General features: G+C 45.6%; 1 protein-coding gene across 1 annotated transcript; it reads left to right on the top strand.

Moving 5' to 3' along the window:
- Nucleotides 1-326: 326 nt before the first annotated feature.
- Nucleotides 327-14,724, top strand: DNAJC21 (DnaJ heat shock protein family (Hsp40) member C21). Its single transcript, XM_044431515.1, has 12 exons — nucleotides 327-518; nucleotides 3,673-3,766; nucleotides 4,375-4,498; nucleotides 6,009-6,131; nucleotides 7,615-7,919; nucleotides 8,409-8,563; nucleotides 8,773-8,860; nucleotides 9,079-9,237; nucleotides 10,505-10,544; nucleotides 11,925-12,112; nucleotides 13,032-13,110; nucleotides 14,178-14,724. The coding sequence occupies exons 1-12, from the start codon at nucleotides 422-424 to the stop codon at nucleotides 14,343-14,345; spliced, it is 1,620 nt and encodes a 539-aa protein (XP_044287450.1). The 5' UTR covers nucleotides 327-421; the 3' UTR covers nucleotides 14,346-14,724.
- The last annotated feature ends 24 nt before the right edge of the window (nucleotides 14,725-14,748 follow it).

Below are 14,748 nucleotides of genomic sequence, written 5' to 3' on the forward strand. Positions count from 1 at the left end.
GAGCCCGCGGCCCCCGCTGCTCCGGAACGTTCGTGCCCAGGCGTTCTAAGCCGTCCAGCTCGGCCCGCCGCGCCCGAAGGCGAAAGGGGCCTCCCCGCGGCCTCGGAAAGCTCGCGCCCCGACGTTCCGGGCCGCCCAAGGCAGGGCTCCTCGCCGGGCCCGTCCTTGGCTCCTGCAGCCCCGCCCGCTCCTCCGCCCGGCACCACTCGGATTGCTGCTCCCGCTCGCTCCGCCCCCCGATCCGGCGGAGGGAAGCGGCTCGGCCTCCCCTATGGCTCCTCGGCCCCTTCCGGCCCCTCCCACGCTTTCGCCGGGTGCCGCTGCAGTCGTCCGGCGCACGCGGGGGGCGGTGGTGGCGGAGGTGCCGCTGGCTGGCGAGGAGGGCTGGGAGCGGCGCTGAGTGCCGGGAGCTCCGCGGAGGATGAAGTGCCACTACGAAGTGCTCGGCGTCAAGCGCGACGCGTCCGACGAGGAGCTGAAGCGAGCCTACCGGAGGCTGGCGCTGCGCTGGCATCCAGGTACGTCCAGCCGGGCCTGACGCGCCTTCCGTGCGGCTGAGGATTTTTTTCCCCCGCACCTTCCGGTGAGATTTGCCTAGTCCCTGGCGTAGCCCTTTTCCATCTGCTGCCCTCCAGGCGTGTTGGTCTGGGATGCTGGGAGTCGTAGTCCAACACGCCTGGAGGGCACCAGGTCGGGGAAGGCTTCTGTGGAGACTTGCCCCAAGAAAAGTGCCTGGAGTTGCCTTCCTCATTCCTGAGGCTTCTTTTCCTTGCTTTCTCTTTCTCCCTTTTCCCTCCTTCCTTCGATGTGCCGCCCTGTGTAAGTTTAGCCAGAAAAAATGGCCTACAACTCCCAGCGAGCTGCTGTCTGGCTAGCGATGACCCCAATCGTGTAAGTTATATAAAGATTGTGTCCACAGTTCAGTTTGATCCTATGGACTCTTACTGAGCTCCGTTGAATGCAAAAGGCTTACTTTTTAATAGGTGCTATAGGATTGTACTCAAAAGTAAGTGTGTACTTGATAACCATTTAGTTTTTCTACTAATATAACAATGAAGGTTACTACAATTTTGAAAAAGCAAACATCAGCTAATACAGTATAAAATTTAACCCTATGATGATAAATTTGGTGTAACATGAACAATAATATATATGTACAAACAGCAGCCACAATCATGGACTCTTTACCCTTCACCTAGTAACTCAATGTTTTTCCTTATTTTGTTAATATGTGGTGTTTTCCAATGTTATTATAATTGTTATTACTTTAACATAATGTAGCTTGAATTTTCTCATGGAAAAGTGATTTATACATTCTGGTAATCAAGAAGTAATATAAATTGAGATCTCTTTTTCCTACATTTCCTTGGGTCAAGAGGAAAGTACATGAAGAAATGTTTTAGGACATAACTGGCTTAATTTCCAGGTGTATAAGAAAGAAAAGGCAGTCAGAAATGAATTACTTGATAGTCTAAGCATCCAAATAGTCATAGCACTCTGTACAATTTATACTGCAGTTCTAAGCATATTTGCTCAGAAGTAATTAATAAATGCTATAGAATTTATTCCCAGAAAAATGTATATATAGGATTACAGCCTAAGTACAGTTTGTTTCTACCTGAAGTATGGTAATCAACTGACTGTGGATGAGACTGAGTTAAGAGCATTTGGTGCCCAGATATCATGGATGATGTGTGTATAATGTTCAACTAGATTTCTCAAAATTCTTGGCATTCATTTAGAAAAACCTCTTTGTTTGGTTCAACCTCTCTGAGTTGAAACCCAAAACATCTGGCGGAAACTAGAATTGGCAAACCTGGCTTACAATGGAAAATAAAAACCATCAGATACATTTCTACATATCTGTGGCAATCCATCACAGCAAAAACAGAATCCTGACTCATTTTTAAAATTAATAAATTCATTATGGAATTAGTCTACAAAGTTATGCCAGGATAAATGTGCTTTACAGAGGTCACAATTGTTCATAGTCTCTCTTGTTTTAGACACAAAGCAAGAGAGATACTTTTGTCAAGTATTTTGCTATCCAAATTCCAGAAGCATGTCTATATACTTTAGGAATGAATTAGTTTAATGATCTGGCAGCAAAGGGCACATTACAATGTTAGAGCCTCATTAAAATAATTGGCATGAGCAACCTCATTGACCTTCTGGGAGTGCAATCCTGAACGTGTCTACTCAATGAAATACCCATTACATCCAGTAGAGCTTACTTCCAAATTAGTGAGTGTAGGATTATAACCTGCTGCATTGTTCTTGTTGATGTTAAACCAAGTATAATATGTTAGTGTTGTGATGTATTTGATGATGTGTGTGCGTGTTTATTTTAATTGTATGCATTTTGACTATTACCTTAATAGAAAATCCAGATAAAGTTTTCAAATAAACCAGCAGTGCAATCCTGCCCATGCTTAAAAGTAATAGAGCAGTGATTGGATATGTTCCTTAATATCACAATTAGAAACATAGAAACAGAGCGAGTCAGAAGGGGTCTCCCGGGCCATCTAGTCTGACCCCCAGCTCCAGCCGGCTCCACTCACGACATGCCCACCATGTGCATGTCCAGCCTATCCTTGAACACCCTCACTGATGGGGCCTCAACCACCTCCCATGGAAGCCCATTCCACACCCTCGGGGTCCTGTCAGGAATTACTCTGTTGATGTTCATTTTTCTTTTATCACACTATTTTATGATAAAATATTTATGTTGTGCCTGTCAATATACCTGGTGCCATGCAAAATTTACAGGCCTGGCCTTGCTACAGTTTTAAAAATGAAGCAAGTTGGCAATTCTCCCACCACTCAGTTTCTATATGTGCCCCTTTTTGTGAAATTATTGAGTAAACCACCCAATGCAGGTGATGAACAGGAATCTATAATTTTGTGTGGGCAAGTCTCTGCCTTTCAAGATCATCAGCGGAAGATTTACCTGAATTTGAGAAAATGTGTTTTCTTGGTTTTTTTTTTGAAGGTAGCTCATTGTGTTCTAAGTACTAGGGATGGTCCAGAGGTCCATTACCCCCTCCCCCAAACTCCCTGCAACAGCACCTGTAAAAAATAATAGCACTCCCGGACTGGCTGTGGATCAGCAAAATGGTCTTGTTTGCAAACTGATTTTTCTCCTTAGCTGGTCCAGACGGCTTTTTGGGGATAGGGAATGTTTTGTAACAAATGTGAGTATGGAAGAGAGTTTTGGGGGCTACTTTTGGCCCATCGCTCCTGCATATTAATTGGGAACTCAGCTGGAGCCTATGGATGCTTCCGCAGCCAAACAGTACTGCCTGCTCTCACAAGAGGAAGGTTTTAGTAAGCTTAGGAGAGCCACCCCCAAAACAGCAGCACAGTGAGGACCGAATATGTTCAGGTGCCAGAGAATTCCAACTAATTAATGAAAGAGGAAGAAGCAAAACTGTGGTAGGGTAGTGGTTGTAATGGAGAGAATGGAATAAGCAAGGAGATATCTTGGGTGGATGTGAGAACATGAGCACTCTAAACTAACAGTTTGCTGCAGGTTCAGCGTGCCATTTTCATGTTTGTGGTCTCTGCATTCTTTCTTGTGAGAGCATTCAGGGAATCAGTTCCACAGGGCTTATTTCCAAAGGCACACAATTGCGATCAAAGTCAAATTTTCTTCCACTGCTATTTTTCCAGACAAGAACCTAGAAAATGCTGATGAGGCTGCAGAACAGTTCAAGCTGATCCAAGCTGCATATGATGTACTAAGTGATCCTCAAGAAAGGGCATGGTAAGTTTTGCTTTCTCCTCTAAACAGCTGACAGACCTCTTGTCCTTTCTGAGTAAAGCTGGACTCCCTTTGAGTGGAAGAGCTTAGGATTTATATAGCACTTTAGAGCATTCAAAGTTCTGCTGATAGATAGTCTCTGTGGTCTTTTCACAACACTCCTGTGAGGTAGATCAGAGTTGTTGGGGCTGCAGCTACAAAATGTTGCTTACCTAGGCCACTGGGAAGATCATGGCTGAGACAGGGGACTTCCTGGCTTAGGGTGCTATGCCACCAAAGCGACGTGGACACACACCCCAGAAATGGCTTTTCTGGCTTAGCTTTGACCCTGGAATCAGAATAGCAAAGTCCTGGAGGAGAAGGTGACTCTTTATGATGCCTGAATATTCCCTCCAGGATCAGAGGCTGAACAATTCGCTGGGAACATGCGCCATGCTACTGTCCGCATGTCCTGTTCATGGGCTTCCCACGGGGGCACCTGGTTGGCTAGTGAGCAAACCAAATGCAGACCGAACAAAGCCTTTGGCCAGGTTCAGCATGGCTGCTCTTACATTGTATTCCTCTTTGCTTTCTCATGGAAAAAGTGTCAGGGTCTCAAACTTCTTTTGAAGGTACGACAATCACCGGGAAGCTCTGCTGAAAGGAGGGGTCGATGGGGAATATCAGGATGACAGTCTGGATGTGCTCCACTACTTCACAGTGACCTGTTACTCTGGCTATGGAGATGATGAAAAGGTAATTCAGAGTTATACTTCTCCCCTCAAAAAAGAAGAGGATAGCAGAAGCTGTGGAATCTGCAACAAAATGTTGCAGGGTGGAAGATGTATGATCAGGATGTCAGCCAGCTATTATCTTTTGCAGAATACTCCATTTCGTTTCCTTCCTTCTCTTTCCGTGTTTCTCTTTTGCTCCAACAGCCAGCTAGCATCTGGCACCCACTGGACATGTGTAGCTTTCACTGAGCTGTTTTGCTTCCACCCTTCCCACTTTAGCTTTTTTTATTAAGGGACAGGAGTATTTCTGGTTACCCTAGGTTCCCCAAAACCCCCACTGGTACCTTCCTTTTATGCACAAATGGTCTTGTTTGGGTTACATGAGTAATCATGCCCAGAGAATCAGTTCACTATCAATACATAGGATAGAACTGGCAAGGAGAAGAGACCAAACGGACATCCTGAAACAGCAACTTACCTAGGGCAAGTAAAAGTTGCTCATGGGTGATCAATCCGGAAAACACCTTTGAACAGGAAGGGGGTTGATTGGTTTGTTTGTTTTCTTTTCAGTTGCCAATATTTTCCTAGATGTCTTTCTTCTATTTTTATTTCATGAACTTTACTTCCAACTTTGTGGGAGCTAATGTGGTGAAGCGGTTAGGGTGTTGGACAGGGTCACAGGAACCCCGGGTTCTAGTCCTTGAGCCAATAAATGACTCTCAGTTTAAGCTGTCACAGGGTTATTGTGTAGATAAATGAAGAGCTGGATCGTGTAAGCCACCTTGGTTTCCACACAAGAGGAAAAATAGAAGAATATAAATGCAATAAAAAATACAATCTGGGTGTGTTTTTGTTGGCTGCCGTGAGCTCTATATTTAGAAAGCAGGTTGGATATACATTTTTATCAATAAAGAACATTGTAGAATTAGAGAACACTGCCTGTATTTCTTTTGGTGAAAGGAAGTCAGTTTGTTTGCTGAAACATATGCAGTAGCTCTTAATGCTTCCTAGAGGAGAATAAAAAGTGTGGCAAGAAGACACTGTGCCCATCTGGAGGAAACTCTTTTTTTACTTTACTTATTATTTATGCTGTTTACATGCTACCCTCGAGGAAAGAGTTCTCATGGTGACCCTGAAATAAGCAGGTTAAAACCAGGCTGAACTAACAATGATAAGTAATATAGTAAATATTTTGAAAGCCGTAGAAAACTTAAGTCATACATTTAAATTTGCAGTGCTTTGTGGCCTGGTAGGAAAAAGATAATGGTGTTAAGGTCAATCCTATGCATGTTCAGACAGAAAAAAAGCCCACGACTCTCAGCATGCCCCAACCAGCAGGGTACACTGGGAGTTACAGGTCTTTTTTTTCTGTCTAAACATAGGATTCTGCCCTTAGGCAAGCAGCTACAGTATTCTGTCCGAATCTCCAACACACAAGCCAAGGTGTTGCTTCACTGTTCTGACTTCTTTTATTGACATGGTTATATCGTGGGCCCTGATTTCTCTCAGAATGATCCTGTTGTCTATTTCAGGGGTTCTATGCAGTGTATCGACATGTTTTTGAGATGATTGCAAAGGAAGAAATGGAAGCCATGCCAGAAGAGGATGGTGAAGAATTTCCAACATTTGGAGACTCTCAGAGTGACTACGGCACTGTAAGCAACTGGTGTACAGTTCACATTTGCAGAATTGGGGGCTGGCTCAATCTCTTACTGGAAGTATTTCGTTTAAACTGGGATTGGTAGCTCTGTATAAGGAGCTGAGTGGGAAAGCAGGGCAGTCTTCCTGCTCAGTGAAAACAATTCATTTCTTCCCCTTTTCCCACCATGCCTTATTCCTTGTGTGTTGTGTCTTTATAGATTGTAAGCCCAAGAGTAGGGGCTGCACTGATTATGTAAGCCACTCTGAGAGCCTTTTTGAAAGCCACTCTGAGAGCCTTGATTTTAAAATCAATAAATATGCATGCATTAGTGAATTAAAATCATTAACAGTCTGGTACAAGGATACATCTGTATGGATCATTGGGAGATGCAGCCATGTTCAATGAATATCTACCCAGAAAGAAAGTCTACAAAGTTCAGCGAAACTCACCTCTCCATCAGTGAATGCCTTAGGTTTGCAGGCTAAGTGGGGTAAGCATGGAACCTGTGGGAAGCTGATTGTGCATTTGATCACACTGAGCCAAGCAATTATGCAGGGCACTATTGCATTTGGAGTAGGGGGAAATTTCATTCCAAATCCCTATTTAGCCTTGAAGGTTACTGGGTAATCTCAGAATATCCCTCCTTGCAGGATGCTTTGGTTGTAAAAAGTAAAATTCCATGTGGTTGACCTCCTGGATTCCTGCAGGTAAGACAGGAAACAAATGTGGTGGATTTCAGAAATAAAGAGAATAAACATTCAGAGTTCTTCTGCTGCACAATTTCCGCAGCTGTGGGCTGTCTGAAGTCACCGCCTCAACTTGTTGTGGTGTGGCACTTCAGGCTGTGTGTTGCCACAAAAGAGAAGGCATCACTGTGTCAGAGAAATGGGCATCATAATCCGTTTGGTGAATGGTGACTGGCTACTGCTCTCTCTTCAGTGTGTGTTCCAGGTGGGGGGGGGTGTTTGCTTCTGTGTCCCACTGCCTGCTTCGGGGGGTCGTGGGCCCTCCCTTGAGATTGGTCCATGTGCTGATGCCACTTGAGGAGCATCCTCGTGAAGTGGCCTCTTACAGTTTCCTTCTGAGCAGCACTTTCTTTCCATCAATCGGCAAGGAGAAAATTGGTCACTTGTGGTTGGGGTGCAGCTTCAGAAAAGTTCTTGGAAGCAGCATCCCAGCAGAGGGTTGGGTGGAAGGCAGGAGAGGGATGGGCGACCAACCTATCAACAAAACTCTTGTTCCTAGTAACTAAGTCTTAGAAGAGACAGTTTTCTTAAAGAATTGAGGGAGGGGCTGTGCAAACCTGTAAACGACCAATGATTGGTGCCCAGGGAAATAATGTAATAATTGGTGGTCAGGTCTCATAATGTAGAATTGCCTTTGAACTATATTTGAAAATAAGTAAATAAATTGTTTGTGTTTGCGTTACGAGTTTCTTCAGAATTTCTGTACTTGTTGATATTTCCTCTTACATGCTCTTCTCTGTTCCCAATTAGGTAGTACATTGCTTTTACGCTTACTGGCAGAGTTTCTGTACACGGAAGAATTTTGCATGGAAAGAGGAATATGACACAAGGCAGGCCTCAAACCGGTGGGAGAAGCGGGCAATGGAAAAGGAGAATAAGAAAACCCGGGACAAAGCGAGGAAGGAGCGGAATGAGCTGGTCCGCGAGTTGGTGGCTTTTGTTCGGAAAAGGGACAAGCGCGTGCAAGCCCATCGGAAACTTTTGGAAGAACAGAATGCTGAGAAAGCAAAGAAGGTGGAGGAGCTCCGGAGACAGCAAAAACTGAAACAAGCCAAGTATGAAAATCCTAGGAGCTGCCTGGTGCTTCATTCTGCCACTTGTGATCATCTAACAAAACAAAGTTCTTCTTTCTTTCTTTCTGCTTCCTAATGCCTGTATTGTTGTGAGCCGCTGCATGCAAACAGTAGCTTGTAAGTTACAGCACGAAGGGTGGTGAGGTCCCGACAGAGGCGCAAAGCTGGCGCTGTCCATGTGGTGTTCACCCATATACCTCCTGCAGTGACTGAAAGCTGCCTTCATTCTTCCTGTGCTAAAAGCTACCTCTGCACAGCAGGCTTTCTCAGAGGATTTGTCCATGGTGTTTGCTTCCTGGCACAAATTGGGGCGGGGGGGTGGTTGTAATAGTCCACAGTGGCACAGTTTTGGCTCCTGGTCTTGACCTTTTCAGCGCTGCATGGGAACAGGGAGCTTCTTAGCAACCAAACCACTGAACTGCAGAGCCCTTAGTGAAAGCCAAACCTTATTGTTTGTGGTTCATTTTGAAGGCTGGCCGAACAGTACAAGGAGCAGAGCTGGATCACCATGTCTGATCTGGAACGAGAGTTGCAGCAGATGGAAGCACAGTACCAAAAGGAGTTTGGTGATGGATCTGATGACGGGGATGAAGTGGAGGAGCAAGAGGAGAAGGAAAGGCCAGATGGTAAGGGGGAAATTTAACTTGGTTTTTCTCCCAATTAATCATGTGTAGGATTGCAAGCTAAGCCTGCAATGCTGAGCATGGTTATTTGGGAATAAGCCCCACGAGGATTGCACAGTCGGACTTAACTCTAGGGGAACAAGCATGGGATGAAGTAGTCGGTATCATGACAAGCATAATTGCAGACTCCACCATTTTTTGGTCTTTTTCAGATAAATTAAGTGAAGAGGGTGGCGATGCTGAATTTTATGATGAACTGTATTGCCCTGCTTGTGATAAGTCCTTTAAGACTGAGAAAGCGTGAGTTCTTTCCCCCTTTGGCTTAAAGAAAACTAGTCTGCTGGTGGATGTTCAGTGGTTGTCTTGGGTGTACTCACTGGGAGTAAACAAGTCCCACTGACCTCAGGGGACTCCTGCCCAAGTGAGCATGTGCAAGGTGCAGCCTCAGTTTTAATAAAATGCAGCCGTGTGCCACTTCAGTTTGCTCTCAGTAATGTCTGTTGGGCCGCTCTCCGCAGCATGAAGAACCATGAAAAATCCAAGAAGCACCGAGAAATGGTCGCCTTGTTGCGGCAACAGCTAGAGGAGGAAGAGGAGGAATTTTCTCTTGCTGCAGCTGATGAGAATGGATTGGACAGTAAAGAGGAAGAAGAGACCGAAGACATTCCCAAACAAAAGTACTTACTACCCTGTGAAACATTCTTGTTACAACATGATCATGGTTTGTTATTTGACCCACACCACTGCTAGTAGGCCTTGCAATGAACGGTAGCCGTGGAGTGGTGCCACCCAGGCCGCCAGCCAGCCATGCCTGTTCCAGGCTGCTCCATTCCATTGCCCCGTCCCCAGCCCTGAAGCAGTCTGCTGGCACTCCATGGACACTGAGCATGCTCAGTCCTTGTCAGATGTATTTCGTCCCATTTCCACTGCACGTGCACACCCCTTCTGCAAATGTTGAGGTTTTTCTAATCCCACGCAGGCATGCTGCCATTTTGGCCATGTACTGATCCACACTCGGGGAGTGAGTGAGTTTAGAGTTTGCAAGATGGAAGGCCGCTTTGCCTAACTTTTCAGAGCAACTCGGTAGGTGGGCAGTGTTTCATGGGTGAGTGCAGCACATGTGGACTGCAAAAACAGAGAGATTCTGCTAGTTTATCTGAGATGCATGTGTTGTGCAGCCTTTGAGATCCTCTCGCATTGTCTGTTGGCTTCTGTTGGTTGAAATGAAAGCTTTTTGGCCGTCGAGTCAACTGCTTGGATGTTATGGAATGTCAATTAACACTCCGGCTTTCACCTCTGTTGGAGCATGACGTCCAGAGTTGATGCAGGGCTGTGTGTTGAGGACTAGAGGTGATTCAGCAGCTAGGAGAGTAGACCAGAGAGCTGTACCTTTTAGGGGCAGAGGGCACATTCAGAATTCTGGAAGGGTGTGGCAGGCACTCTTGCGAAACGGCTGCTGGGCGGTAGGACTTCCCCATTCATAACCTGGGCTGCGTGGTGGGCATGGGCAGGCCCAAAGCACTCATTTGCCAGCAGCCAAATTAGGGAGGCTACTGGAAAAGCAACGTGCACAAGGCCGAGGGGGGTTCTGAGTGCCAGAAAGCCAAAGCATCTTGTGTGCAGTGATGGTGCAGCAGCGTGCCAGCCTCTGCTTAGAATATTGTTTTTTTCTAAAAAAGCTCGAGAAAGAAAAGCATCTGGTGCCTGATGCATGCCAGGCAAGGTGCCTGTGGGCACCATTGGTATCGCCAAGCACTGCATTGGTGGCTCTGCATGTAGGCCAGGTTGGGACTCCAGGTGGGCCAAACTGGGGCAGTGGATCTGAAGTTCACCCGCCTTGGTATTGCAGGAGAGTCAGCCCCAAGTTAACTCTGAGCATTTCACGTGGTCAGAAAATGGTTGAAGGAAGACAGCTGACTGTTCAATCTCATTTTTGTTGCACAGGCTCTCCAAGAAACAGAAGAGGAAACAGAAGCCAGTGGTGGTAGGTTTTTATTGCAAATTCCCTCTTGCCTCCCTTTGGGCCAACTCTGTGTGAGGTTAGACAGCTTTTTGGGCTGTCTTGCATTGGATGGGTTTGGACTTTAAAAGTTCTATTCTGCCGAAGCAATCCCTCTCCCAGCCACAGCCAACAGTTGAACTGGCCCTGGAAGTGGAGTGGAGAGACTATGTGCCATCTCACCCAGCACGACTTCAGCAGCTTCCCTCCTGGCTCATATCCTGGAATGGACAAGATGGTGACAGTGGGGGCTGGGCATTTTTTAGGCCAGCCAGCTCTGGGCCTCTCCTTGGCCAAAGAAAATACCAAGGGGGTTCCCTGTTTTTCCCAGAGTACCTAATCTCAGGGTCGAACATCACACCATGCCAAATGCTTAATGTGTAGCTTATCCTAACTTTTATTTTGTTTTAGTGTGTGTGAGGGACCTAATCTGCACTGGGACCAGAACACGGGGGGTGTCGCATTTCCTGCCCAGCAGCTTTCTCCCTGACTCCCATAACTAACAAAAGAAAAAACCTCCATTGGCACCAGTGGTTCTGTCTGTCTGTCTGTCTTTTGCATCCTCCCTTTGTGGACAGTAGGGTGAATTTAGGCAAAGGTTTAACACATCCCTGCCTGCTACCAGTGCGTGGTGGTCGCATGGAAGAATGGGGCCCTGCAAACTTACACAGACGTTTAAAACTAAGTTAGAATCAGCTGCATGTCGTGCATTTAATGCAGCTCCTGGTTCAGCCCTAAGGCAAGAAGTCTTAATGCAAAAGGGGGTTGCTGCTGTTGCACTTGCACCAGTTTCCAAGTACGAGGCAGACCAGGAATGGACAAACTGAGCAAACCCTCTGCATCTGGAATAAAGGATCCATAGTTACTTCCCTCCTGGGTCAAAGTCTTTCCTTTCTAACTGCTATGAGTGATGTCCAAAGAAGGTAGGCTTACACTTGCTTGCATGCCCAGATTCTGAATTTTGGGCCCCTTGGCTTCCTGACTGGTTTGGGCAATTGCTAAGGTTGTCCCCACTGCCCAGGTGAGGAGAATAGAGGCTCAGAAAGGGGTTACTCACTTAGCTTTGGAGGGAAGAAGGCAGCTGGTAAGGAGCACAACTCTAGCAGTACCCCTTTACAATGGTTTCCTGCAGAAAATCCTGCAAAGTATACTATGGGAGGTGCTGCGAATTCCCTGAGACTTCCCAAGTGACTGCTAAACCACTTTAAGTAACGGGATAGCAGCTGACTAGACCCAATAGGAAATATCTGAAGGGTGGTGGGTTGGGGAAGGTTGCTCTAGGTCTTGCAAATTTGAGTTTTCAGGCCTTTTGTAAGCTATTGATTCTCACAGATCCCATAAATGAGCTATTAATCCTTCATACAGGTGCAAGAAGACCCTTTCCAAGATGAAATGACAGAGCAACAAGTTGATGAGACAAGACAGGCTTGCAATGACAAGCACGATGGTGAGACAGAAGTATCAGAAAATATCAGTAAAAGCTACAGTACAGAAGATGCAAGTGCTGGAGAAACTGTAGAATCCACAGTGGAATCCAAAACAGAGGTGAAAAGGTAAACATGTGATTTGGACACCAGCAACTGTTCATGCAGTTTAAGCCCTTTATGTGATACAATCATTTCTGATAACATAGTTCTGCACATGATTCTTTAAAATGTAGCTGTTTCTCGGTAGATCTTTTTCCCCTCATTAATCTTGGGGCTGTCCAGGTTACCCTGCTGCAGGATAAACTTCACACTGGATTGCTGGCAACTGTCTTATCCATAACAAATGTGGGCATGCTCTCACTTGTGTGCATGAACAGTATAATAGGGAGACGGGGTCCTGGAGGGGAACCTCGGCTTGGAATCAACAAACTTGGTCTATCCATAGATTGAATTACATTCACAGTATATTGAAAATGGTGACCTTTTGCACAGTATCCAATGCGGTACTTGTATCCCTGGCAGTTCTTTTGTGCAGGCAGCCCCATAACATGCAGAATTACCACTTCCATGGGAAAACCCAAAATGAGTGGAGAGGTTTTTTTCAGTGGAGCTCACATAAGGCAGGTCCACAAGCCTCTCCCAATCCAGAAACAAACGTTCCTGTTCCTTTCAGGGCATCTTGAATGAAGTGCAACACCTCTGTTGTGTAAGTGGTAGGCGGATCTTGCTTGTGCAAGAGTGTGGGATCCACTGCTTGTGGAAGGGAGCTGGTGAGGGGCAAAGACTCAGCAGGGGATGCTGCCCATAGCAGCCTGTGAAATTATGAAGTTATTTTTGCAGCTTCTGAGCTTCCTGAAAAATGAATAAGCCATCTAGGCCCAATCTGGTCAGTGTGAACTGCTTTTGAACCATATTAATTTTACTTCGATTTCTTCCACTAAAATCAATGGGGTTTAAAGAAGGGTTTGTCCCTCTGTCTGCAGAACATACAGTAGCTGCTCCAGGTTAGAGGGGCAGATGAACAAGGCTTTCTTTTTCTTTTTAGCAATCCTAAAGCAAGAGGGAAGAAAGCGAAAGAGACAAAGAAAACTTCTGCAAAGAGTTCTTCAGAGCATCAAGCAGTGGTATGTAAAAAGGATTTGGATGGCAAACATTTTGACTATACTGAAAGAGCATTAATGCGTTTAGCATCCCATTTTTTCAGTATTTTTCAGTGTTGTAAGTTTGCTCTAGTTCCCCCAGAGGCTCCTCAGAGTTCCTTCCCTTTAAAATCAGATTGGGCTGAATCTAGATTTAAGCACGTTCAACTGATCTGTTTGAAACTGGGCCTCTCAACTAGGGATGTACAAATATTGAGAAATCCTTTTTATCAATATTTTGCAAATTGTCAGGATGCTTTTCTTCTGCCATCGGTTCATTGACAGGATGAGATTTTGTGAAAATCTCTGCACAAGCAAATCCTTGAAAATACGCAATTTTTCCCGCACTATGTAAATCTCTGAAAATGCCTATTTCACAGTTTAGCTATGGGGGATTGTATCTTTTATTTTTCATATCTTCAGCAACTAAACTTGCATAATGTTATGGAAAAAGTAAAAAAAATGGTATAGAACTCCATGGAATTAGAACAACTTGGGAAAAGCCTGCCATATGTGGAATCTATCGGTCAGATTCTTAGAAATTTGAACTCGTGTGTCTGTTGCAGAATTCTGCAACATCTCTCTCTGCTCCCAGCCCTTCCTTCCCACAGAAGACCAACCAGTCCCTGAAAATACCACATGGAGAGTTAGGGGACCCTGCTAAATGGGTTGAACTGTGGGGTGGGGTGACGAGCCCCCTAAACTCAGGGAAGGGACTCTTAGCAGAACTCTTACTCCTGTGAAAGGCCAATTCCAGATTTCACCCAAGGTCTGCAGTTCCCAGTTTGTCCTCTGGTGCATATAAGGGTAGAGAATGGCCAGGCGTGACTTCTTGTTGAGCGCAGCTGGTAGGGCTAGGCCCGGTTTTTGCCCTGCGTGAACTGCAGTGTGCAGCAGTTTTGCGCAGACCAATGGGGGTTGGAAATGCTCCCTCAAAGTAGGACAGGGACTTTTTCTGGGGTGGCAGGCTGTAATAGATGATAGAGATTGCAGTAATGCTGACAAAATGTATTTTTCTTTCTTCCTTTTTTTACTCTGTTTCGCACGGCCAGCGAGATGCCCCCCTCCAGTGTGTCACCTGTCATTGTGAATTTCAGTCCCGGAATAAGCTGTTTGAACACTTGAAGGCTACGGGTCATGCCAAGGCAGTGCAAGCACCAGCTGTTAATGGACCCTTGAGCAGCAGCAGAAGTAAAAAAGAAAAACGGAGGAACAGATAGACCATCAAGAGCACTGCTGGTTCCTTGGACTTCTGCAACTCAGAAAGGCCCCTTGATCATCCAAAGAGACATGGGATTCCTACCATGAATTGAAAGTGGGCCAGGAACTCCTCAGTCCAACAAGAATACCTGTTGTGGCACATGTTTTAAAATGGCATCCCACCTGGTACACATTTGTGTATGCACTTTTTAAAGAGAAACTGGCCTCTCCCTAATGGCCACATAGTAGCTGCTCACATCTCTGGCGCAAAATTTGGCAGTTCTCCCCCACCTCCCAAAAGCACAGGTTTCTTCTAAGAATGTTCTTCCCCCTTAAACTTAAACTTAAACTTGTAAAGACAAACATGTATAGGAAGAAGAAATAAATTATTTTGCTGTACACTGCAGTTTTATTTTTAGAGCT

Source organism: Varanus komodoensis, unplaced genomic scaffold (genome assembly GCF_004798865.1).
Source record: "Varanus komodoensis strain SLA01 unplaced genomic scaffold, ASM479886v1 scaffold22, whole genome shotgun sequence".
NCBI lineage: Eukaryota > Metazoa > Chordata > Lepidosauria > Squamata > Varanidae > Varanus > Varanus komodoensis.

Bases quoted from the DNA above. Each gene is read 5' to 3' on its own strand.
- DNAJC21 (XM_044431515.1), top strand. From the start codon at position 422: ATGAAGTGCCACTACGAAGTGCTCGGCGTCAAGCGCGACGCGTCCGAC. The intron at 8,564-8,772 runs GTAAGGGGGAAA...GGTCTTTTTCAG, and splicing joins GGAGAAGGAAAGGCCAGATG to ATAAATTAAGTGAAGAGGGT. The intron at 12,113-13,031 runs GTAAACATGTGA...TTTTCTTTTTAG, and splicing joins TCCAAAACAGAGGTGAAAAG to CAATCCTAAAGCAAGAGGGA.